Source organism: Oncorhynchus mykiss, chromosome 13 (genome assembly GCF_013265735.2).
Source record: "Oncorhynchus mykiss isolate Arlee chromosome 13, USDA_OmykA_1.1, whole genome shotgun sequence".
NCBI lineage: Eukaryota > Metazoa > Chordata > Actinopteri > Salmoniformes > Salmonidae > Oncorhynchus > Oncorhynchus mykiss.
In genome coordinates this window covers 54154967-54179999 of record NC_048577.1, presented here as the reverse complement: position 1 = coordinate 54179999, position 25033 = coordinate 54154967, and the positions used below count along the sequence as shown (strand labels likewise).

General features: G+C 45.6%; 1 protein-coding gene across 2 annotated transcripts in view; it reads right to left on the bottom strand.

The window, feature by feature from the left end:
• The window catches only part of cep112 (centrosomal protein 112), a 211250-nt gene that overhangs the window by 83998 nt on the left and 102219 nt on the right, over positions 1-25033 (bottom strand). For both annotated transcript variants that reach the window (XM_036941515.1, XM_036941516.1), the window contains exons 20-21: positions 18481-18663; positions 2061-2291 (exon numbers count right to left, since the gene is read on the bottom strand). In XM_036941515.1, coding sequence (XP_036797410.1) covers positions 2061-2291; positions 18481-18663 — 414 coding nt within the window. The remainder of the gene's footprint in view (positions 1-2060; positions 2292-18480; positions 18664-25033) is intronic.

Genomic DNA, 25033 nt, shown 5'->3' with positions numbered 1-25033 from the left:
GGGAAAAGATCCACATGGGGCAGCAGACGTGAGAGTCAGAGAATGTGGTGTTTGAGGCCTGTGGAACCGGAGGTTGGCAAGGAGAGCAATGTCTCCATGGACTATTTCTTCACTCCACTGTCATTGGTCAACAAGTTGTTTACAAAGAAAACAAGTCTGGCCGGCACCATGATCAAAGTGAGGCGGGAGCTCCCTCCCTCTGCGCAAAATAAGGCACCTGCACAGCCGTGACAACTGTCCTGAAGAATGACAAGACAACGGGACACAATCAAGAGAAAACAGGATACTATTATGTACTACAACCAAACAAATGTTGTGTTAAGCATGTGAAAGTTACAAAAATGTTGTCATTTTCCTCCCGGGTGGCGCAGTGGTCTAAGGCACTGCATCGCAGACTGCATCACAGTGCCACAAGAGACTCCGGGTTCGAGCCCAGGCTCTGCCGCAGACGCACAATTGGCCCAGCGTCGTCTGGGTTAGGGAGGGTTTGGCCGGCAGGGATATCCTTGTCTCATCGCGCTCTAGCGACTCCTGTGGCGGGCCGGGCGCAGTGCACGCTGACCAGGTCGCTAGGTGTACGGTGTTTCCTCCGACACATTGTTGCGGCTGGCTTCCGGGTTGGATGTGCGTTGTGTCAAGAAGCAGTGTGGCTTGGTTGGGTTGTGTATCGGAGGACGCATGGCTCTCGACCTTCGCCTCTCCCGAGTCCGTACGGGAGTTGCAGCGATGAGACAAGACAGTAACCACTACTAATTGGATACCACGAAATTGGGGAGAAAAAGGGGGTAAGAAACAAAATAAATATTTTGACCGTGCTTCTTGGTGGTTGGGGTAAAAATATATATTTTTATTGCTGTTATAAAAAAAGCTGTTACCCTGATCCAAAGCATATGCTTTCTCTTTCATAGTTGTAACAAAGGTACTCCACAAATAAAATTGATTGACCACTTGAATTTCGGTGTTTTTGTTTTTACATATAGCCTACAGTAACATAAACTAATGAAAATGCTATTGTGTTATTTGAAATCAAATACAACTCATATTGTAATGTTAGCCAAGGCCTTCATAAACACAACCACAGTATTATTTTTGCTATAGCATATATGAAATATATGAATTCTACTGTTAGAATGTTGCAGTCAGAATGACTGCTCATTAGCTTAAAGGGGAGGTCCATGGACACCCAGCAGACCTAGTGTTAAAAGCTTCCATCTGATAAGCACTCTGTTATGTCCTACATACCAATAACAGGACACATCTGGTATACTGGAGCATGACTGATTCCTCATATGTATACTACCCCACCTCTGTACCCTGTTCTTCTCTACTGGGAGTGCCATGGAGGGGTGGGAGACGATGAAAGGGAGGGTGGAAAGGGGGTGGAAATGGAGGAGAAGAGGGAGGATGTCATTGACTTGTGGCGGTGCTATGTCCCTAGCCCACCCATCCCATCACCCACCTTATCCTGGGCTCTCTCTCTCTTCCCTTCTCCCCTGGCGGTGCTATGTCCCTAGCCCACCCATCCCATCACCCACCTTATCCTGGGCTCTCTCTCTCCCCTTCTCCCCTGGCGGTGCTATGTCCCTAGCCCACCCATCCCATCACCCACCTTATCCTAGGCTCTCTCTCTCTTCCCTTCTCCCCTGGCAGTGCTATGTCCCTAGCCCACCCATCCCATCACCCACCTTATCCTGGGCTCTCTCTCTCTTCCCTTCTCCCCTGGCGGTGCTATGTCCCTAGCCCACCCATCCCATCACCCACCTTATCCTGGGCTCTCTCTCTCCCCTTCTCCCCTGGCGGTGCTATGTCCCTAGCCCACCCATCCCATCACCCACCTTATCCTAGGCTCTCTCTCTCTTCCCTTCTCCCCTGGCAGTGCTATGTCCCTAGCCAACCCATCCCATCACCCACCTTATCCTGGGCTCTCTCTCTCTCCCCTTCTCCCCTGGCGGTGCTATGTCCCTAGCCCACCCATCCCATCACCCACCTTATCCTGGGCTCTCTCTTGCTTCCCTTCTCCCCTGGCAGTGCTATGTCCCAACCCCGACCCCCTCACCCACCTTCTCCTGGGCCAGTTGTCTCTCGGCCTTGTGGCTCGTCTCCAGCTCCAGGCGGATGTGGTCCATCTCGGCTCTCAGCCTGCCCAGGGAGGCCTCCTGGTCCTGGGCCGCGCGCTGCCTCTCCTCCTCCCTGAGCACCCCCAGCTCCAGCAGCTGCTGCTTCCTCTGGCTGTGGGCCTGCTGCAGCTCATCCCTCAGAGAGGACACCTGCTCCTCCAGGTCAGAGATGACCTGGGGTCAGGGAGATACACAGGTACACTCACGTCAGGAAAGAGGTAGCACACTAAGACACTACTGTTTGGAGACACTAATAAGTTATGTCCTGCCGTGGTATTGGCAGAACAACTGCAACACTAAGTGTCACACTGAGCTTGTTCGTCTCCTAGCGACTGTTAGTCAGATCCATTGTACAGAGTATTTAAAAAGTTACTTTTTAGTGCCCACAACCTTAACAATTCATGTGCAGCACACACACTCATGCACGCACATATACACACACATATATACACACACAAGTGGGTATGACACCCAATCTCAGGGTCAGTCAATGACACCTGTCTCAGGATCAGTCAATGACACCGGTCTCAGGGTCAGTCAATGACACCGGTCTCAGGGTCAGTCAATGACACCGGTCTCAGGGTCAGTCAATGACACCGGTCTCAGGGTCAGTCAATGACACCGGACTCAGGGTCAGTCAATGACACCGGTCTCAGGGTCAGTCAATGACACGGGTCTCAGGGTCAGTCAATGACACCGGTCTCAGGGTCAGTCAATGACACCGGTCTCAGGGTCAGTCAATGACACCGGTCTCAGGGTCAGTCAATGACACCGGTCTCAGGGTCAGTCAATGACACCGGTCTCAGGGTCAGTCAATGACATCGGTCTCAGGGTCAGTCAATGACACCGGTCTCAGGGTCAGTCAATGACACCGGTCTCAGGGTCAGTCAATGACACCGGTCTCAGGGTCAGTCAATGACACCGGTCTCAGGGTCAGTCAATGACACCGGTCTCAGGGTCAGTCAATGACACCGGTCTCCTCTGGCCTACTCTTTCAACATTAAAAGCTCGGATCAGAAGTAAAACAGTGAGGGAGTGTTCCAGAATGACGTGGAATGGAACAGTGAGGACGGGGGAATCCCAGTTTGGGCTGGGAATACAGAGGAGAGGAGCAACAACAAGCACAGGGAATGCCAGAGTGTCTGCCCGCTCAGCCAGCTCGGCAGGAAGGGAAAACACACACCCGTCCCTCTGATCTGAGTCACACAGGCCAGGCAGGGCCTACATCAAAGAGGAGGCATTCCACTAAGCTCAGCGGTCTGATTTAATGACAGAAATTAGCCTAAATCAAAGGTCACTCAGTCAGGAGGAAAATGGGCACCGCTGCCATGTCTCATTTCAGGAAATACAGAGAAGAGACTAGTCAGAGAACTAGAGCAGGAGTGTGTGTGTGTGTGTGTGTGTGTGTGTGTGTGTGTGTGTGTGTGTAAATCAACCCGGCCTCAGGGAAACGTTTAGGGCTGTAGTTGACAGGGACCTCCATTTGGAAGTCAATCTGTGGTTTGTGTGTGTGTTTAATGGGGATTGTGTGTTCTACCGAGTGTGCACGCCTGCAGATGTGTGTGTGTGTACAAGCCTGTGTGTGCATGCTTTCATGTGTGTGTGTGTGTGTGTGCGTGTATGTCCGCCCGCAGATGTGTGTGCTGGCTTATGTAGGGGCTGCAGTGCAGAGATGGACTGACCCCTCTCCTGACCCCTCTTCCTTTGAACTGATCTACAGCTTTGACTTTGCCCCAGCACAGCTCTTTGATTCAGATTGCTGCCAGAGAGAGCAGCATTACAGCCACATTACATTACAGGAATGCTAATGACCAAGCCAACCGTATTTAAACAGACATTAACTATCAAGCAGTTAGGCAGCTTCTGGACTGGCATGGAATTATTGACCTGTAGTATGTATGTGAATAGAGCTAGAAATTATGGAGGAATGTGAGAGATTGAGAGAGGGGGAGGCAAAGAGAGAGAGAGAGAGAGAGAGAGAGAGAGAGAGAGAGAGAGAGAGAGAGAGGGAGAGAGAGAGGGAGAGAGAGAGAGAGGGAGAGAGAGCGGGGGGAGGTAGGGAGAGATTGAGAGAAGGGGGTGACAGAGAAAGAAAGAGAGAAGGGGGAGGCAGAGAGAGAGATATAGATATAGAGGAAGAGAGATAGAGAGATATAGATATAGAGGAAGAGAGAGAGAGAGACAGAGAGATAGATATAGAGAGAGAAAGAAAGAAGGGGGAGGCAGAGAGAGAGAGATATAGATAGAGTAAGAGAGATAGAGAGATATAGATATAGAGGAAGAGAGAGAGAGAGACAGAGAGATAGATATAGAGAGAGAAAGAAAGAAGGGGGAGGCAGAGAGAGATATATAGATGATGAGAGATAGATATAGAGAGAGATAGAGGAAGAGAGAGATATAGATGATGAGATATAGATATAGAGAGAGATAGAGGAAGAGAGAGAGATAGAGACAGTGAGATATATATAGAGATAGAAAGAAAGAAGGGGGAGGCAGAGAGAGAGATATAGATAGAGGGAGATAGATAGATAGAGAGAGAGAAGGGAGATGCAGAGAGAGACAATGGGGGCAGAGAGAGAGAGATAAGGGGGAGGCAGAGCGAGAGAGAGAGAGAGGGGGAGGCATAGAGAGAGAGACAGAAGGGAGAGAAAGAGAAGGGGGAGGCAGAGAGAGAGAGAGAGAGCGAGAGAAGGGAGAGACAGAGAGAGAGAAAGAGAGAGAAAAGGGGGAGGCAGAGAGAGAAAGAGAGAGAACTTTCTACTGTCCCTTCCCCTCTCTCTCCACAGACACCCTGTACTGCCCCTTCCCCTCTCTCTCCACAGACACCCTGTACTGCACCTTCCCCTCTCTCTCCACAGACACCCTGTACTGCCCCTTCCCCTCTCTCTCCACAGACACCCTGTACTGCACCTTCCCCTCTCTCTCCACAGACACCCTGTACTGCACCTTCCCCTCTCTCTCCACAGACACCCTGTACTGCCCCTTCCCCTCTCTCTCCACAGACACATTCTACTGTCCCTTCCCCTCTCTCTCCACAGACACCCTCTACTGTCCCTTCTCCCCTCTCTCTCCACAGACACCCTGTACTGTCCCTTCTCCCCTCTCTCTCCACAGACACATTCTACTGTCCCTTCCCCCCTCTCTCTCCACAGACACATTATACTGTCCCTTCCCCTCTCTCTCCACAGACACCATCTACTGTCCCTTCCCCTCTCTCTCTCTACAGACACCCTGTACTGTGCCTTCTCCCCTCTCTCTCCACAGACACATTCTACTGTCCCTTCCCCCCTCTCTCTCCACAGACACATTATACTGTCCCTTCCCCTCTCTCTCCACAGACACCATCTACTGTCCCTTCCCCTCTCTCTCCACAGACACATTCTATTGTCCCTTCCCCTCTCTCCCCACAGACACCCTGTACTGTCCCTTCCCCTCTCTCTCCACAGACACCCTCTACTGTCCCTTCCCCTCTCTCTCCACAGACACCCTGTACTGTCCCTTCCCCTCTCTCTCCACAGACACCCTCTACTGCCCCTTCCCCTCTCTCTCCACAGACACATTCTACTGTCCCTTCCCCTCTCTCTCCACAGACACCCTGTACTGTCCCTTCCCCTCTCTCTCCACAGACACCCTCCACCGTCCCTTCCCCTCTCTCTCTATACAGACACCCTGTACTGTCCCTTCCCCTCTCTCTCCACAGACACATTCTACTGTCCCTTCCCCCCCTCTCTCCACAGACACATTCTACTGTCCCTTCTCCCCTCGCTCTCCACAGACACCCTCTACTGTCCCTTCCCCTCTCTCTCCACAGAAACCATCTACTGTCCCATACCCTCTCTCTCCACAGACACCCTCTACTGTCCCTTCCCCTCTCTCTCCACAGACACCCTCTACTGTCCCTTCTCCACTCTCTCTCTCCACAGACACCCTGTACTGTCCCTTCTCCCCTCTCTCTCCACAGACACCCTGTACTGTCCCTTTCCCTCTCTCTCCACAGACACCCTGTACTGTCCCTTCTCCCCTCTCTCTCCACAGACACCCTGTACTGTCCCATACCCTCTCTCTCCACAGACACCCTCTACTGTCCCTTCCCCTCTCTCTCCACATACACCCTGTACTGTCCCTTCCCCCCTCTCTCTCCACAGACACATTCTACTGTCCCTTCCCCCCTCTCTCTCCACAGACACCCTCTACTGTCCCTTCCCCCCTCTCTCCACATACACCCTCTACTGTCCCTTCTCCTCTCTCTCTCCACAGACACCCGGGCATCCCAGGACAGTGAGGTTCTATCTCGTTATGGCTTCAGTCACATGGCAATTAGAGCAGAAAGCGTCTGAAGTCTTCTTTTTGGTGGAAAATCTCACAGAGACATCAAAGGCTGCATCACCACAACACCCAGATGCCATGGCTGTGTCACACACCCTCACACACAGAGACAGACAACACAGAAAAATAGGAGGATACGCACGAACTCACACACGAACACACACATACAGAGAGAGAGAGAGACAGCCATAAACAGTGCCAGGCGTGATGGTCCACATGACTTCAAGGGCAGGCAGCTATTAGAACAGGTCCCTGAACAGCCTTTAATGTAGAATTCCCTCTTCAACTCGTCTGGCTGATCCCTCTTCCCTATAACTTTAATATGTTTGGGAAATAACATATGGGCTAACAACATATAGGCTAACAACATAAAGGCTAATAACATATAGGCTAATAACATATAGGCTAATAACATATAGGCTAACAACATAAAGGCTAATAACATATAGGCTAATAACATATAGGCTAACAACATATAGGCTAATAACATATAGGCTAATAACATATAGGCTAATAACATATAGGCTAATAACATATAGGCTAATAACATATAGGCTAATAACATATAGGCTAATAACATATAGGCTAACAACATAAAGGCTAATAACATATAGGCTAATAACATATAGGCTAACAACATAAAGGCTAATAACATATAGGCTAATAACATATAGGCTAACAACATAAAGGCTACTGAAACAAAAGTTGGAAATAAAAGGACTGCCTAGTATTGTTGCAGCAGGTGCATAATAGCATTCTGAACTGAAGGGTGGCAATTTAGTCCAACAGTCCTACTCTTCATGACAGCTTCCTCTCACCATGCTGACATAGAATGTGTGATTAAATACATGTTGAATAGTATGAATGTTAAGTCGTTTGTTGTATGAGGTTATACTAAATCACCTGAAGCGGCAAGAATAGATTTGAGAGGTGAGGAAATGGAAAAAAATTGAAATTAAATAGATAAAATCCAATATTCAAATATATGAATGGATAAGGGATAGAGAGAACAAAAGACAGAGAGAGAGAAAGAGCCAATCTGGAGCGGAGACCACATCTGTCTGAGCTTGGACTGAACATCAATAGGGAGAAAGGGGGAGGGAGACAGGGAAAATAAGGGACAGCTGCAGTTGGAAACAAGCTCATTTGTGGCATGTGACAAGTGGACGAGATTTAAAAACAATAGCTACCCCTACTCCAAATTCCCACCCACTCTCAGAAAATCATTTCTAATAGCAAAGCTTCTAAGAAATCAAAATGTGGAGCTGAATGTAATCTGCAATCTAATGACTTGGGTACTACAACACACAACAAACGTCAGCCATTGATCTCTCTGTGTCCGCATGAGACATGTGAAAGTGAAACTTCAAGCAGTCCTACCTCAATCACAAAAAGATGTGATCTAATCAACATGCAAAAATCACAAACATAACTCTAACCAACCCACTGATGTGTCCACTCAACAACAGACAGAGCTCAATGACTATAGGATGTCTGGGAGGAAGGGAAGACAGGGCTGGCAAAACCATCTATAGGGACTGATCAATCGTTCAAGTACAAGGCAGAGAGAGAGACAGACACACACCCACTCCCCCCAAGACACAGCGTTCTTGTCCAGCTGTCTGTTGTGTCGTCTTCTCTCTCATCAGACACCCTTCCTCAGCTCAGATTCACCCTGTCATCAGGCCCTTCATTTCTCCCTGTCTTGTTAATCACTTACTGGGAGAAAAAGTTAGTTGAAAGTTTTGCCAGGGTTATTATTTAGTCCATCACAGTGTTAAGGAGAGAACCCTCTGAGGATCTGACTCTCTCCCATGCTGTTTGAAGTCCAGATGTTTCTCAGAAAAGACGTTGTCAGGACGCGAGAGGGGGGGGGTGGGGGGGGGGGGGACGGAATTACCCATAAAAATGAGTTGAGTGAAGTCGCTGTAAGAACGAGCCAATAGAATGATCACGTTTCTGTTGTTCAGGACAACAAGGCTTAAATTCATTTGGAATGTTGGTGTAGTTTCTGAAGTGGAATTCTTTGGACAGATTAATAAGGAAACAGACTCCAATGCCCTCAAAGCATGAGAAACAACAGCACTAGCTAAGTGAAATACATATCACCCCTGCACAACAACAGTTAATCCATTTAAATATCCAGCAGCTTGAGGAGAGGACAGATCCACTGTGCCGTGGCAGACCGTCAGAACACAAACAAAACTATTTATTAGGTTTAAAAACAAGAGAAAACATGAGTATTGCACCAGAATATGGACTGTGTTTGGGGACAGAGAGGACTGCGTGTCTCTTGAGTGTGTTTGATGAGGGAGTGTGTGTGTGTGTCACCCTCTCTCTGTAACTCTCTCTCGGTCTCTCTAATGGGGCTCTCTTCCACCCTCCTGTGCCGCTGATCGGCTAACAGAGCAGCACAGGCTGCAGGCGAACACATTTACTGAGAGCTGCTGTCCAGGCTGCAGGTTAACACATGTACTGAGAGCTGCTGTCCAGGCTGCAGGCGAACAAATTTACTGAGAGCTGCTGTCCAGGCTGCAGGTTAACACATTTACTGAGAGCTGCTGTCCTGGCTGCAAGCTAACACATTTTCTGAGAGCTGCTGTCCAGGCTGCAGGTTAACACATTTACTCAGAGCTGCTGTCCAGGCTGCAGGCGAACACATTTACTGAGAGCTGCTGTCCAGGCTGCAGGTTAACACATTTACTGAGAGCTGCTGTCCAGGCTGCAGGCGAACACATTTACTGAGAGCTGCTGTCCAGGCTGCAGGTTAACACATTTACTGAGAGCTGCTGTCCAGGCTGCAGGTTAACACATTTACTGAGAGCAGCTGTCCAGGCTGCAGGTTAACACATTTACTGAGAGCAGCTGTCCAGGCTGCATGTTAACACATTTACTGAGAGCTGCTGTCCAGGCTGCAGGTTAACACATTTACTGAGAGCTGCTGTCCAGGCTGCAGGTTAACACATTTACTGAGAGCTGCTGTCCAGGCTGCAGGTTAACACATTTACTGAGAGCTGCTGTCCAGGCTGCAGGTTAACACATTTACTGAGAGCTGCTGTCCAGGCTGCAGGTTAACACATTTACTGAGAGCTGCTGTCCAGGCTGCAGGTTAACACATTTACTGAGAGCTGCTGTCCAGGCTGCAGGTTAACACATTTACTGAGAGCTGCTGTCCAGGCTGCAGGTTAACACATTTACTGAGAGCTGCTGTCCAGGCTGCAGGTTAACACATTTACTGAGAGCTGCTGTCCAGGCTGCAGGTTAACACATTTACTGAGAGCTGCTGTCCAGGCTGCAGGTTAACACATTTACTGAGAGCAGCTGTCCAGGCTGCAGGTTAACACATTTACTGAGAGCTGCTGTCCAGGCTGCAGGCGAACACATTTACTGAGAGCAGCTGTCCAGGCTGCAGGTTAACACATTTACTGAGAGCTGCTGTCCAGGCTGCAGGTTAACACATTTACTGAGAGCTGCTGTCCAGGCTGCAGGTTAACACATTTACTGAGAGCAGCTGTCCAGGCTGCAGGCGAACACATTTACTGAGAGCAGCTGTCCAGGCTGCAGGCGAACACATTTACTGAGAGCAGCTGTCCAGGCTGCAGGTTAACACATTTACTGAGAGCTGCTGTCCTGGCTGCAGGTTAACACATTTACTGAGAGCTGCTGTCCAGGCTGCAGGTTAACACATTTACTGAGAGCTGCTGTCCAGGCTGCAGGCGAACACATTTACTGAGAGCAGCTGTCCAGGCTGCAGGTTAACACATTTACTGAGAGCTGCTGTCCAGGCTGCAGGCGAACACATTTACTGAGAGCAGCTGTCCAGGCTGCAGGTTAACACATTTACTGAGAGCAGCTGTCCAGGCTGCATGTCACTGCACAAAGTTCAATTAAATGGCCCTGTCACTGCACAAAGCTAATTTAAACAGTACTGTCACCGCACAAAGCTAATTTAAACAGTACTGTCACTGCACAAAGTTCAATTAAATGGCCCTGTCACTGCACAAAGCTAATTTAAACAGTACTGTCACCGCACAAAGCTCATTTAAACAGCACTGTCACTGCACAAAGTTCAATTAAACAGTACTGTCACCGCACAAAGCTCATTTAAACAGTACTGTCACCGCACAAAGCTCATTTAAACAGTACGGTCACTGCACAAAGTTCATTTAAACAGTACGGTCACTGCACAAAGCTCCTTTAAACAGTACTGTCACTGCACAAAATTCAATTAAATGGCCCTGTCACTGCACAAAGCTAATTTAAACAGTACTGTCACCGCACAAAGCTAATTTAAACAGTACTGTCACTGCACAAAGTTCAATTAAATGGCCCTGTCACTGCACAAAGCTAATTTAAACAGTACTGTCACCGCACAAAGCTCATTTAAACAGTACTGTCACCGCACAAAGCTCATTTAAACAGCAATGTCACTGCACAAAGTTCATTTAAACAGTACTGTCACTGCACAAAGCTCATTTAAACAGTACTGTCACTGCACAAAGATAATTTAAACAGCACTGTCACTGCACAAAGCTCATTTAAACAGTACTGTCACCGCACAAAGCTCATTTAAACAGTACTGTCACTGCACAAAGCTCATTTAAACAGCAATGTCACTGCACAAAGTTCATTTAAACAGTACTGTCACTGCACAAAGCTCATTTAAACAGTACTGTCACTGCACAAAGATAATTTAAACAGCACTGTCACTGCACAAAGCTCATTTAAACAGTACTGTCACCGCACAAAGCTCATTTAAACAGTACTGTCACTGCACAAAGCTCATTTAAACAGCACTGTCACTGCACAAAGCTCATTTAAACAGCACTGTCACTGCACAAAGATAATTTAAACAGTACTGTCACTGCACAAAGCTCATTTAAACAGTACTGTCACTGCACAAAGCTCATGTAAAACAGTACGGTCACTGCACAAAGTTCATTTAAACAGTACGGTCACTGCACAAAGCTAATTTAAACAGTACTGTCACTGCACAAAGTTCAATTAAATGGCCCTGTCACTGCACAAAGCTCATTTAAACAGTACTGTCACCGCACAAAGCTAATTTAAACAGTACTGTCACTGCACAAATTTCAATTAAATGGCACTGTCACTGCACAAAGCTCATTTAAACAGTACGGTCACTGCACAAAGCTCATTTAAACAGTACTATCACTGCACAAAGTTAAATTAAATGGCCCTGTCACTGCACAAAGCTAATTTAAACAGTACTGTCACCGCACAAAGCTAATTTAAACAGTACTGTCACTGCACAAAGTTCAATTAAATGGCCCTGTCACTGCACAAAGCTAATTTAAACAGTACTGTCACCGCACAAAGCTCATTTAAACAGTACTGTCACTGCACAAAGCTCATTTAAACAGCACTGTCACTGCACAAAGTTCATTTAAACAGTACGGTCACTGCACAAAGCTCATTTAAACAGTACGGTCACTGCACAAAGCTCATTTAAACAGCACTGTCACTGCACAAAGTTCATTTAAACAGTACGGTCACTGCACAAAGCTCATTTAAACAGTACTGTCACTGCACAAAGCTCATTTAAACAGTACTGCCACTGCACAAAGCTCATTTAAACAGTACGGTCACTGCACAAAGCTCATTTAAACAGTACTGTCACTGCACAAAGCTCATTTAAACAGTACTGTCACTGCACAAAGCTCATTTAAACAGTACGGTCACTGCACAAAGTTCATTTAAACAGTACTGTCACTGCACAAAGCTCATTTAAACAGTACTGCCACTGCACAAAGCTCATTTAAACAGTACGGTCACTGCACAAAGCTAATTTAAACAGTACTGTCACCGCACAAAGATCAATTAAATGGCCCTGTCACTGCACAAAGCTCATTTAAACAGTACTGTCACTGCACAAAGCTCATTTAAACAGTACTGCCACTGCACAAAGCTCATTTAAACAGTACGGTCACTGCACAAAGCTCATTTAAACAGTACTGTCACTGCACAAAGCTCATTTAAACAGTACTGTCACTGCACAAAGTTCATTTAAACAGTACTGTCACCGCACAAAGATCAATTAAATGGCCCTGTCACCGCACAAAGATAATTTAAACAGTACTGTCACTGCACAAAGTTCAATTAAATGGCACTGTCACTGCACAAAGCTCATTTAAACAGTACTGTCACAGCACAAAGATAATTTAAACAGTACTGTCACCGCACAAAGCTCATTTAAACAGTACTGTCACCGCACAAAGCTCATTTAAACAGCACTGTCACTGCACAAAGCTAATTTAAACAGTACTGTCACTGCACAAAGCTCATTTAAACAGCACTGTCACTGCACAAAGCTCATTTAAACAGCACTGTCACTGCACAAAGCTCATTTAAACAGTACTGTGACCGCACAAAGCTAATTTAAACAGCACTGTCACTGCACAAAGCTCATTTAAACAGCACTGTCACTGCACAAAGCTCATTTAAACAGCACTGTCACTGCACAAAGCTCATTTAAACAGTACTGTCACCGCACAAAGCTAATTTAAACAGCACTGTCACTGCACAAAGCTCATTTAAACAGCACTGTCACTGCACAAAGCTCATTTAAACAGCACTGTCACTGCACAAAGCTCATTTAAACAGCACTGTCACTGCACAAAGCTCATTTAAACAGCACTGTCACCGCACAAAGCTCATTTAAACAGCACTGTCACTGCACAAAGCTCATTTAAACAGCACTGTCACTTCACAAAGCTCATTTAAACAGTACTGTCACCGCACAAAGCTAATTTAAACAGTACTGTCACTGCACAAAGCTAATTTAAACAGCACTGTCACTGCACAAAGCTCATTTAAACAGTACTGTCACCGCACAAAGCTAATTTAAACAGTACTGTCACTGCACAAAGCTAATTTAAACAGCACTGTCACTGCACAAAGCTAATTTAAACAGCACTGTCACTGCACAAAGCTCATTTAAACAGTACTGTCACTGCACAAAGCTCATTTAAAACAGCACTGTCACTGCACAAAGCTCATTTAAACAGTAGGGTCACTGCACAAAGCTCATTTAAACAGTACTGTCACTGCACAAAGCTCATTTAAACAGTACTGTCACCGCACAAAGCTCATTTAAACAGCACTGTCACTGCACAAAGCTCATTTAAACAGTACGGTCACTGCACAAAGCTCATTTAAACAGTACTGTCACTGCACAAAGCTAATTTAAACAGCACTGTCACTGCACAAAGCTCATTTAAACAGTACTGTCACTGCACAAAGCTCATTTAAAACAGCACTGTCACTGCACAAAGCTCATTTAAACAGCACTGTCACTGCACAAAGCTCATTTAAACAGCACTGTCACTGCACAAAGCTCATTTAAACAGTACGGTCACTGCACAAAGCTCATTTAAACAGTACGGTCACTGCACAAAGCTCATTTAAACAGTACTGTCACCGCACAAAGCTCATTTAAACAGCAATGTCACTGCACAAAGTTCATTTAAACAGTACTGTCACCGCACAAAGCTAATTTAAACAGTACTGTCACTGCACAAAGCTCATTTAAACAGCAATGTCACTGCACAAAGCTAATTTAAACAGTACTGTCACTGCACAAAGCTCATTTAAACAGCAATGTCACTGCACAAAGCTCATTTAAACAGCAATGTCACTGCACAAAGCTCATTTAAACAGTACTGTCACCGCACAAAGCTCATTTAAACAGCAATGTCACTGCACAAAGCTCATTTAAACAGTACTGTCACCGCACAAAGCTCATTTCAAGTTGCAGGACAATTCAAGATGCTTTATTTAAAAAAAAGAAAATGTTTTTTTATATAAACTTTATTTAACTAGTGAAATCAGTTAAGAACAAATTCTAATTTACAATGATGGCCTGCAATGGCAAATATATTTCAAATGAGTAGGCAACAGTCACCAATAAGCCATCCTCAACAGTTCCATCCTGTAGGTGTATGGGCCAACATTGCTGTTCTGCAGAATGAATGAGTTGTGTGTTCCACCTGGCCACCACATGCAGCAGCATCTTTTGCACATCACATAACCTCCACATTAAGGCCTTTTCTGTCCACATAGTTGAATTCCTTTTGGGATGGTGCTTTTATGGCGATGTGGGTGCTGTCCATTGATCCATTCGTATTTGGGAACCCATTGGTGGCAAAGAAACCTCTCGACTTCAACCGGTTGTGCGATGGTGTATGGAAGCTGCATGCAACTGTTCATTTTGCTGATGATTTCATCCAAAACATTGGCTCATCGAGGTTTTGAGATGCCGATCGGCAAACTCACTCTGAGGAACCTACTGGGTACATAACTTAAATGCATGTCTGACATGTATTGAGGGGCACAATCATGGATTAATTTAAAAACAATAGAAGAATTTTAAAATGAATTGTAAAACTCCCAGACAGCTAGTGCAGACCTTAAAACAGGTGAATCGTCTGCGTAGCAGTGAAAATCAATGCTGTGCGTTCTGATAACGCTGCCAAGAGGTAACATATATAAACTGAAGGACAGAGAGCTGTTTGGCATCTGTGTTGGCGCTAAGATCCTTTACCACTTTAACTAAGGCTGTCTCTGTGCTGTGGTGGGCACAAAAAACACATTCCATTTTTTTTAAAACACAGTTGGCACCAAAAAAATATTTTGCTGTTTGAAAACGAATTTCTCCTGAATGTTGTTTCAGAATGGAAGGTTGGAGATTTGGCGAAAATTGCTAGGAGCTGCAGGATCTACATGACTTCTTCAGAAGCGGTTTCCGCACAGCAGTTTTTGGCACAGTGGAGATAGTGTCTGTGAACAGGAAGTGATTAACAATAGTTTGCACTTCTTCAGATATGCAATTAAAAACAGTTTTGAAGAAGGTGGTGGGGATAGGATCCAGAGGGCAGGTAGAAGGCTTAAGTTGTGATATCTCTAAAAACGATGCAGACCAAACTCTTTGGTCCTTTAAAAACCTGCTGTATGTAAAATAGTGTTCTATAGATTGGAAAATACTAAATGTGACTAATGACAACATAATGCATGTCCATAGTGCCTTTACGTGGTAGGCTAGGGCACAAAACCTATCATCAGGTCTTACTTGACTGATACCCAGCCTAATGTTGGTTATCTTATCTCCGCAAACGTATCACATTTAGATGTGGGGGACAATTCGCATAGAATTGAGGGGGTAGGATTTATTAGGTCATCAATGGTGGAGAAGAGCACTCTGATTAATTCTGATTAATTGTGATCAAGTTAGAAAAATGAGTCCGTCTGGCACTTCTAATTGCCTTGTTATATATTTCAAGTTGCTCTCTCAGAATATCATAATGGACGTACAACTTTTACTTTCTCCACTTCCGCAATGTTTCTTTAATTGATCTCTTTAATTGAGCTCTCCTTGTCCAGACTCCAGACCTTTATTTAGCAGGGTAACACAGACAGTTGGTCAGGGAAGGGGCCCCTGCAGAGTATCCTTGATAACAACAAGTGGTGATGAGGCCAGGACAGCGAACTCTTGTGCTCCACCACCTCCTGCTGCATCTCCTTCTCCTCTTCCTGCGTAGTCTCCTCTTCATCCTGCATCCCCTCCTCCTCCTCCATGTTGATCACGACTCATTTGTTGTCCTTCCCAACTGGTTGGGTGGGGTGGAGGCCAGCCTATTTATTAGACTCATCCTACCATGTGAAGGGGATGAGTCGGGATTACTCATCCTCACGACGTGTGGCTGACATCCGCTCCCTCTGCCAGCTTTCCATAGTCAGGAAGAGAGAGAGTAAGTGAGCAACACAATCCTTCCAGAGATTCCAGGAAGAGAAGGAAGAGCGGGAAAACAGGGCCTGGATCCAATCACCTCGCCAGGAGTTGATTCCCAAATCCTGGCAGTCACATCGGGACAGATTCCATTGTCTGTCTTCCTCACACACAAGATAGTGTGGGTGAGTCGCTTGATGGAATGTTGAATACCACTTAAGCCTCACAATAGTGAAAAGTACTAAGTAGTAGGAATTAAGTAGTGCATTTAAGCTATGCTTGCCAGTTTCAGAAAGCGTTCATATTTTCTGAATCTGTGGAGGTTGAATCCCCCATTTATTTCCATCTGTATGACAGAGTTTCAAAGGGGTAAACGTCTATGGTAATGCAAACCTACTTCATAATATGGGACCTAAAGTGATGTTAAAAAAACTCATCTTTCTAATTGGCTCATTCATCCCCCCTCCTGTCCCTGTAACTATTCCCCAAGGCCTTACCGTAGATAACAATGTGCTCTCAGTCAACTTAACTGGTAAAATAAGGGTTAAATAAATACATACAAATAACATACGTACATTCTGGAGCCCAACTGCTGCTCTCCAATAACCTGAACCACAGAGAACTTTGGTTTTATTTATTTTTCATAGGGGGAGGGGAGATTTTGAGGTGCGTTGTGGCTCCACATAATCGTATGGTCGAGCGATGGCCATGGCAGAGACAGACAGACTAACCAGAATAGTAGAGTGGATGCCAACAGATACCTCAAATCATAGCTGAGAGAGTGTGTTCAGGGTAGCTGTGTATGAGAAGGAAGATGAGATGTTTTCTTCCACTGAAAGGAGCAGGCCATATGGAAAGCTGTCACCTCTGCCATATAGAACAGTGCGTACTGTACACATAACCCTGTCTTACTGTCAAACGTATGGAGCGGATGAACATGAAATAACAATGTTTCTAAAACATTTGACTGTTTGACCTTGAAATGCTACAGTTTAAATGCCATCTTTCTATACTTCTAATCATATTTCTATGAATTAATTTATGGCCAATAAGGTCAAATATTAAAGACAACATATTTATTTTATTCCCCATTTAAGTCTAAATGCTTTTAAATCTAGGCCTATACTAATTCATACTAGACCTACTTCTTAAAAAGAATAATCATCTTAACGATGAATAATAATCTTAACGGTGAAATTCCATTTGGTTCTGTACACAGTTGTGTAACCTGGGAACCATCTGTGCCCGCCGTTTGTCCAAATGTCCAAAAATACTGAATGTGCACGGCTGGACCCCTAGTCTCCAGCCAGGAGCTAATAAACAAGCCCTCGCCATGCTGACATTCTACATTTCATCTGGAGGCTTGAGGAGTCAAATACATCCCCAGACGGGGGCTGCTCTGTCAAATGGCTTCCCACAGCGTCTCCATGCTAGCCAGGCAGGAGAAGCGGCGAGGAGAGGGGAGATGGAGGGAAGAGAGTGGAGCAGGGCTGCAGGGAGAGAAAACCTGCTGGAATCACAAGTGTTAAATAGGCTTGGGGATTGGGGACTCCATCAATATAGCGCCAAATGTCATATAGCCATTGTAGCGGTAGTGTGTTGTTGTAATGGGAAAGTAACTGGTGCTTATGGGAGGGAGATGGCTACCTGCGGTGAGGGGAGAATGCCATGTACAGCCTGTTCCTCCGTAGGGGGATTACGGGGCACTCGCCGTATGCGGCTGATACACGGCTGATACCGACCCCGGTGAACCAGGGAAAGAAAGGAGAGAAATGCAACCCAGGGTTTGGGGAAGAAAAGGCCAGAGGTACTGCACAGCGACCAAGAGCCTTCCTTTCCTTTATCTGGCAACCTGTGGTTTCCAGGCGTTTCAAGTCTTTTCACTTCTAGCACGGAACCCTGCCGCGAAACCAGGAAAGAAATACAGAACCGCATTAGAAGTTAGCACTGTATGATAATATTAATTTATTTCGGATTAATCGGCATTTAACTTTTCTATTCATTTGCAGTCCTTCCTACAACAACAACGGTCCTCCCTATTTTATTTCGCAAATAAAATAATTTAGGATTGAAATAAGAATTCGGGATTCTTCCTTTCCGCTCACACACACCTGCACCGCTACAAAACAAATTCTGCTCAGAAATCGCACCTAGCAGCAGGTGAGAAAGTACTACTCGCAGCGTTTTTGAAAGCCCAGCACCACAGAACGTTAATGGCCAAACAAAATGGTGACCAGGAGAGAACCTGCGGGAGAGCGGTGCGGACTAGAGGAGAGTAGTGAGACCTCCTACCTGGGCGTCGTGTTGCCTCCACTCCTGGGTCTGGTGCTGGTGCTGGTGCAGGGCGGCCCGCGCCTCCCTCTCCATGGTGCCCACCTCCCGCTGGTGCTGCTGGACCAGATTGTCCCTCTCCGTGCTGTAATGCTGCTGTAGACGCATCCTCTCCTGCTCCTGCCCTGCACGCTGCTCGCACATCTGATTGGACAACAGGAGGTGAGAGGAAGAAGACTACAATCAGCCCCAGCCCTGTCGTCATGACAATTGTTCCATCAATCCACCCATACATCCCTTCCATCCCTCCCCATACTCCAATGCGCCCCGCCGTTGCACAAAGGACAGGACCAAAAAAAAGAGAAAGTTTGTCTCTTGCCTCACGACTCGATGACTCCACGACATAATGCAATTCTTTACATCATTATTACCTCACACTGTTTCCATCCCACTATCGCTCGCTCTCTTTCTCCAAATCAGACTCCTGTCGCTCCTATCGGCATATAAATGAGCAGTTAGCTTGGGCTGTCTATGCAGAGAGGCTGTGAGGGGTTAGCCATCTGGCTACTAGAGGAGCTACCCTCGCCCCATGCTATGAGTCTCACAGCGTGGGGAAATGGGCTTAGTAAGGGCGATGCCTATCATCATTATACTACGCCCCACTCAGAGGACGTGAGGAGAAGGAAGACAGGAACAAACTTCGGAGGGGAGAAATCTACAAAAAGCGGAGAGGAGATGGAACATGTTCCTTCAACCTGCCATCGTATTCATTCAGAGTCCGACAGACTGCTGCAGAAGAATCAAATCAGTGTTTGCTTTCAAATTTGGTTGCCTATCGCCGCCAAATGATCGTAGCTGTACAGGTCTACGCTGACAACGAGAGACTATTTAGAGGACAAAATAACAAAAAGCTTCCCACAAGCTGACCAACAGAAATGCTGCCCCAACCGACACACTGAGACAGTGAGTCATCGTCTGATGGAATTAACAGAAAACCTAAAAGAAAAAAGAGACGGGGAAAAATACAAAAGAATCCTCCAAAAGAAAGAACCCCTTTAGAAACATACCATGCTGTCAGTCAGTTGAGCTAGGCTATCCCAGTGTCCACAGACAGCTCCTCTCTGCAGCGTTAGCTCTGCTAGCCTAGCGCTGCGGATCTGAGACAAGTCACCTGCTGTGAGGTAAAGCCTGGTGGCGGAGTGCTGAGAACGCTAAAGCCCAAGCACCGCCAGTGTCTGCTTTTTTCCCAGGCTCCGCTCTCTCTGCTCTCACACCCCCAAGGCGGGGTACCCATGACCCTGTCCCATCCCCACGGTGTGCTCCCCTGCCGGGGCTGTGAAAGGCCAGCAGGGGCCCTGGGCTGGGGCCCAGCTCTGAAGCTAATCCTCCACACATTGTGCTCCCCCGGCACCCTACCTGGGCCTGCCACAGATAGGACAGACAGACAGAGCCCTAGTCCCAGCCCACAGGTTTAGCCCACAGTTTTAGCCCACAGGTTTAGCCCACAGGTTTAGCCCACAGGTTTAGCCCCAAGCTCCAGACACTGCTTACGCTTAGACTAATGCTATTCTGGTGATGAATGGGTATATCGACAGGAGGCTGGATTCCTCACTCAGTAAAGGTCACAAAAGACACTTCTATCAGCCACGCAGGATTTCAGGGTTTCCCCACTACTTGCGTTTAGGTAGATTTGAAAACTGTAAAGGGAGGGATGACTGAATACAATGTTTTACCTGGAGTTTCTCTGTGGTTCTTCTATTGCTGTCGCACATCTACATGTGTAAGGAATTAGTTAGTATGTGTACATTCTACCAAAACACACACACACACACACACACACACACATACACTACTAAACACACACACTAATAAACCCACATACTCACACACTTGGGACATAAACAGTAGTTTTCAGAAAGACATCCCACAGCTCATTTCTAGAGCAAAATCCTCTTAGACAGTTCACCACAAACACAAACAAAGCATTGTGTGAGACCGGCCTGGCCATCTTCCGTGTTATTGTCATTGGAGATGTTCGGCTTTGCTGCTCCCACAGAGTTAATACATGACATCTGCTCTGTAATTCAATTCCATTCACTATAATATAATTCATTCAGTAATATAATAGAGACCCAATCATATCCAGCAACTGGATTTCACAGTCATGCAGAATCACGCCACAGATCATGATTCATATCTCCACAGCATGTCAGAGTCTGATGGGCTGACTGATAGGCGGCTAATTCCTACGCAAAACTACAACAACAGCGTGACACCCGACGACAGGAGAGACAAGTGGGGAAGCGTTGGCTTACTGTTTCGTGTGACCGTCCTGATTTCATTTCAGGGTTTTGGTTTTGAGAGAGAGAGGAGGTTTGGAGGTGGACAGGAAGGCCGAGCTAGATCTGTTTTCAAAAAAGTAACATTATGAAAGGAGGCAGAGGAGGAGAGAGAGAGAGAGAGAGAGAGAGAAAGAAAGAGGGATTATGGAGACACACAAACATCCTGGTTACGTCACAGACTGGGTGCTGAGGCTCTTAAAGGGCTCTTAAAGGGTCCGGAGAACTTAAAGGGGAGAGGGAGAACTGTCTGGCCTCAGCAGGGTGACGAGAAGGGGAGAGGGAGAACTGTCTGGCCTCAGCAGAGTGACGAGAAGGGGAGAGGGAGAACTGTCTGGCCTCAGCAGGGTGACGAGAAGGGGAGAGGGAGAACTGTCTGGCCTCAGCAGAGTGACGAGAAGGGGAGAGGGAGAACTGTCTGGCCTCAGCAGGGTGACGAGTAGGGGAGAGGGAGAACTGTCTGGCCTCAGCAGAGTGACGAGAAGGGGAGAGGGAGAACTGTCTGGCCTCAGCAGAGTGACGAGAAGGGGAGAGGGAGAACTGTCTGGCCTCAGCAGGGTGACGAGAAGGGGAGAGGGAGAACTGTCTGGCCTCAGCAGAGTGACGAGAAGGGGAGAGGGAGAACTGTCTGGCCTCAGCAGAGTGACGAGAAGGGGAGAGGGAGAACTGTCTGGCCTCAGCAGGGTGACGAGTAGGGGAGAGGGAGAACTGTCTGGCCTCAGCAGAGTGACGAGAAGGGGAGAGGGAGAACTGTCTGGCCTCAGCAGAGTGACGAGAAGGGAAGAGGGAAAACTGTCTGGCTTCAGCAGGGTGACGAGAAGGGGAGAACCTTCTGGCCCAGCAGGGTGATGAGAAGGGGAGAGGGAAAACTGTCTGGCCTCAGCAGAGTGACGAGAAGGGGAGAGGGAAAACTGTCTGGCTTCAGCAGGGTGACGAGAAGGGGAGAACCTTCTGGCCCAGCAGGGTGATGAGAAGGGGAGAGGGAGAACTGTCAGGCTTCAGCAGGGTGACGAGAAGGGGAGAGGGAAAACTGTCTGGCTTCAGCAGGGTGACGAGAAGGGGAGAACCTTCTGGCCCAGCAGCGTGATGAGAAGGTGAGAGGGAGAACGGTCTGGCCTCAGCAGGGTGACGAGAAGGGGAGACGATGAGCGTTTCGGTGTGTGGATGCATTTACTAGACCTAGACTTTGTGTCATTTGTTGTCACCAAATATCTGAGGAGCAGGACAGATTAGGGGTTTCCATGGGGTCAGGGGTTACGCCACCATCTATAACAGCCTTATGACCTCCCTACGTCAGTTCAACGTCAAGGAGCAGGGCTGTGAAGGGCCGGCGTGACGTCCTAATGACCTGGAGGTCAGAGGGAAACAACTCCTCTATACATGGAGCCTCCTTTAAAACTCTCACTGATGTGACCTCAGTGGAATGCCCCTTTGTGAATGGTTCAATGGGCAAACTTGACCTGGTGACCCCGAGACACCAATCACATTACAAGGGAACATGCAATTGGAAAATACACATCAGACAGACACGAGACTCTTTCTATACGCTCCTAATCTCTCTCTCTCTCTCTCCACTCTTCTGCTCTCTTTATCTCTGAGGTGGACGTCACCGATGAGGACACCAAATGTGACATTAGCACAGAGGGCTGATGTACTGGGACAGAGAGATGTTTCTCTCGGTGTATCGCTGAAGAAAATGACGCCAAATGCTTATAGTTTGAAATAGATGCCTCTGCCTTTCTTTAATTTCCTTCCCTTGGTTAGTGTTGATTATCTTCACTTAAATATTTTCAGAACTCTGGTAATTGTCCTTGACCCCTTCTGTCACATACATACTGTTCTCCATTTAAAAGGGATTATGATATTTACATCCCGGTAAACATTTTCAGATGTTTCAAATTCAGCAACACTGACACACAAACAATGGAAAATTACAACTAGGATAAAAACCTGCTTTTGTCGACAAACTATTTAATGGTAGGACTGAAACGCAATTGTCACTACTACAACGTTTTGTGAAAACACTTTCACATCTTCAACTGAGCTCCACTTCTGCTCCTCACTTTAACTCCAATTTAATGGGCATTTTATGTGGATTTAAATAAATAAAAGGAGAATTCACGATACGATTATATTCAAACTTCAATAACCCCTGTATCGAGAGATTATTAGGAAAGGCGCAACCTCAAACCGACGATTCCACCACGGACCAAATCGGAAACGGAAACCCATTCCTCTATTTGCCACCACAACATTGCTCTCATATCCTCCACTCCAAAACATCTGGAGCGAGTGACACGCAGCGCTAGTCTGTCTGCGCGTGGGGAATGAGAGTCGGATGGTTATTAGGCGGGAGGTGGAGAGATAGATGTGTTTTTTTAAAGAGCTCGGGAAATCAATCATGTCTTTGACACACACTGTAATCACAGATGATACCCTAGTTAGTGACTGGATACACTGAGAATGAGTGGACTCTCTAGTGTCACAGATATGAGGTTGGCTCACAACAATACTGAATATTACTCATTGGACATAGTAGCTGACACAAAGGTGATATTAAAAACATCTGTTTTTCAACTCATACACCAAGTTAAAACATAGGCTACATATACAGTATGCTGTGTAAACATGTAATGGTCCCTGTGTGTTTAGTCGTTTCGACCGATGACACCGCTTGGCATGGTAGTTAACTTCACAGCTCCAAAGAGGCTAAACTGAACAGCAATTAAGGGGAATGGTGTCTCCAATTCTTCATACAATCCCATAATTTCAACCAGATAATGGACATTCCAGTGGGTTAATTGAATTTCCTCCTCATAAAAGTAGACTTTATATCAGCGAGTTAGATTTCAATAGAAAAGGAAAATGGTTTGGAGATTTCTAATCAGAGGAAACTGATGGGGCTGGAAGATAAGACGACGGTAGGACCCGAACACAGATTGAATCAGAGTTTTCCATTGGGGGTTTAATAGTTGATTAAGACCCCAAATATCTGTTGAATATCATCTGTGTCTTTTGAGATGAGGCAATACAGAGGAATAAAATATAATAAATACAGAGGAATAAAATATAATAAATACAGAGGAATAAAATATAATAAATACAGAGGAATAAAATATAATAAATACAGAGGAATAAAATATAATCAATACAGAGGAATAAAATAGAATAAATACAGAGGAATAAAATATAATAAATACAGAGGAATAAAATATAATAAATACAGAAGAATAAAATATAATAAATACAGAGGAATAAAATATAATAAATACAGAGGAATAAAATATAATAAATACAGAGGAATAAAATATAATAAATACAGAGGAATAAAATATAATAAATACAGAGGAATAAAATATAATAAATACAGAGGAATAAAATATAATAAATACAGAGGAATAAAATATAATAAATACAGAGGAATAAATTATAATCAATACAGAGGAATAAAATATAATAAATACAGAGGAATAAAATATAATAAATACAGAGGGATAAAATATAATAAATACAGAGGAATAAAATATAATAAATACAGATGAATAAAATATAATAAATACAGAGGAATAAAATATAATAAATACAGAGGAATAAAATATAATAAATACAGAGGAATAAAATATAATAAATACAGAGGAATAAAATATAATAAATACAGAGGAATAAAATATAATAAATACAGAGGAATAAAATATAATAAATACAGAGGAATAAAATATAATCAATACAGAGGAATAAAATATAATCAATACAGAGGAATAAAATATAATCATTTAAAAACTCACTCAAATGGATTTCAGAATGTCCCACATTCAATGAGAGTACAAAACATTAGAAACACCTGCAATTTCCATGACATAGACTGACCAGGTAAATCCAGTTGAAAGCTATGATCCCTTATTGATGTCACTTGTTAAATCCACTTCAATCAGTGTAGATGAAGGGGGGAAGGCAGGTTAAAGAAGGATTTGTGAGCCTTGAGACAAGTGAGACATGGATTGTGTATGTGTGTTATTCAGAGGGTGAATGGGCAAGACAAAATATTTAAGTGCCATTGAACGGGGTATGGTAGTAGGTGCCAGGCGCACCGGTTTGTGTCAAGATCTGTAACACTGCTGGGTTTTTCACACTCAACAGTTTCCCTTGTGTATCAAGAATGGTCCACCACCATAAGGACATCCAGCCAACTTGACACAACTGTGGAAAGCATTGGAGTCAACAGGAACCAGCATCCC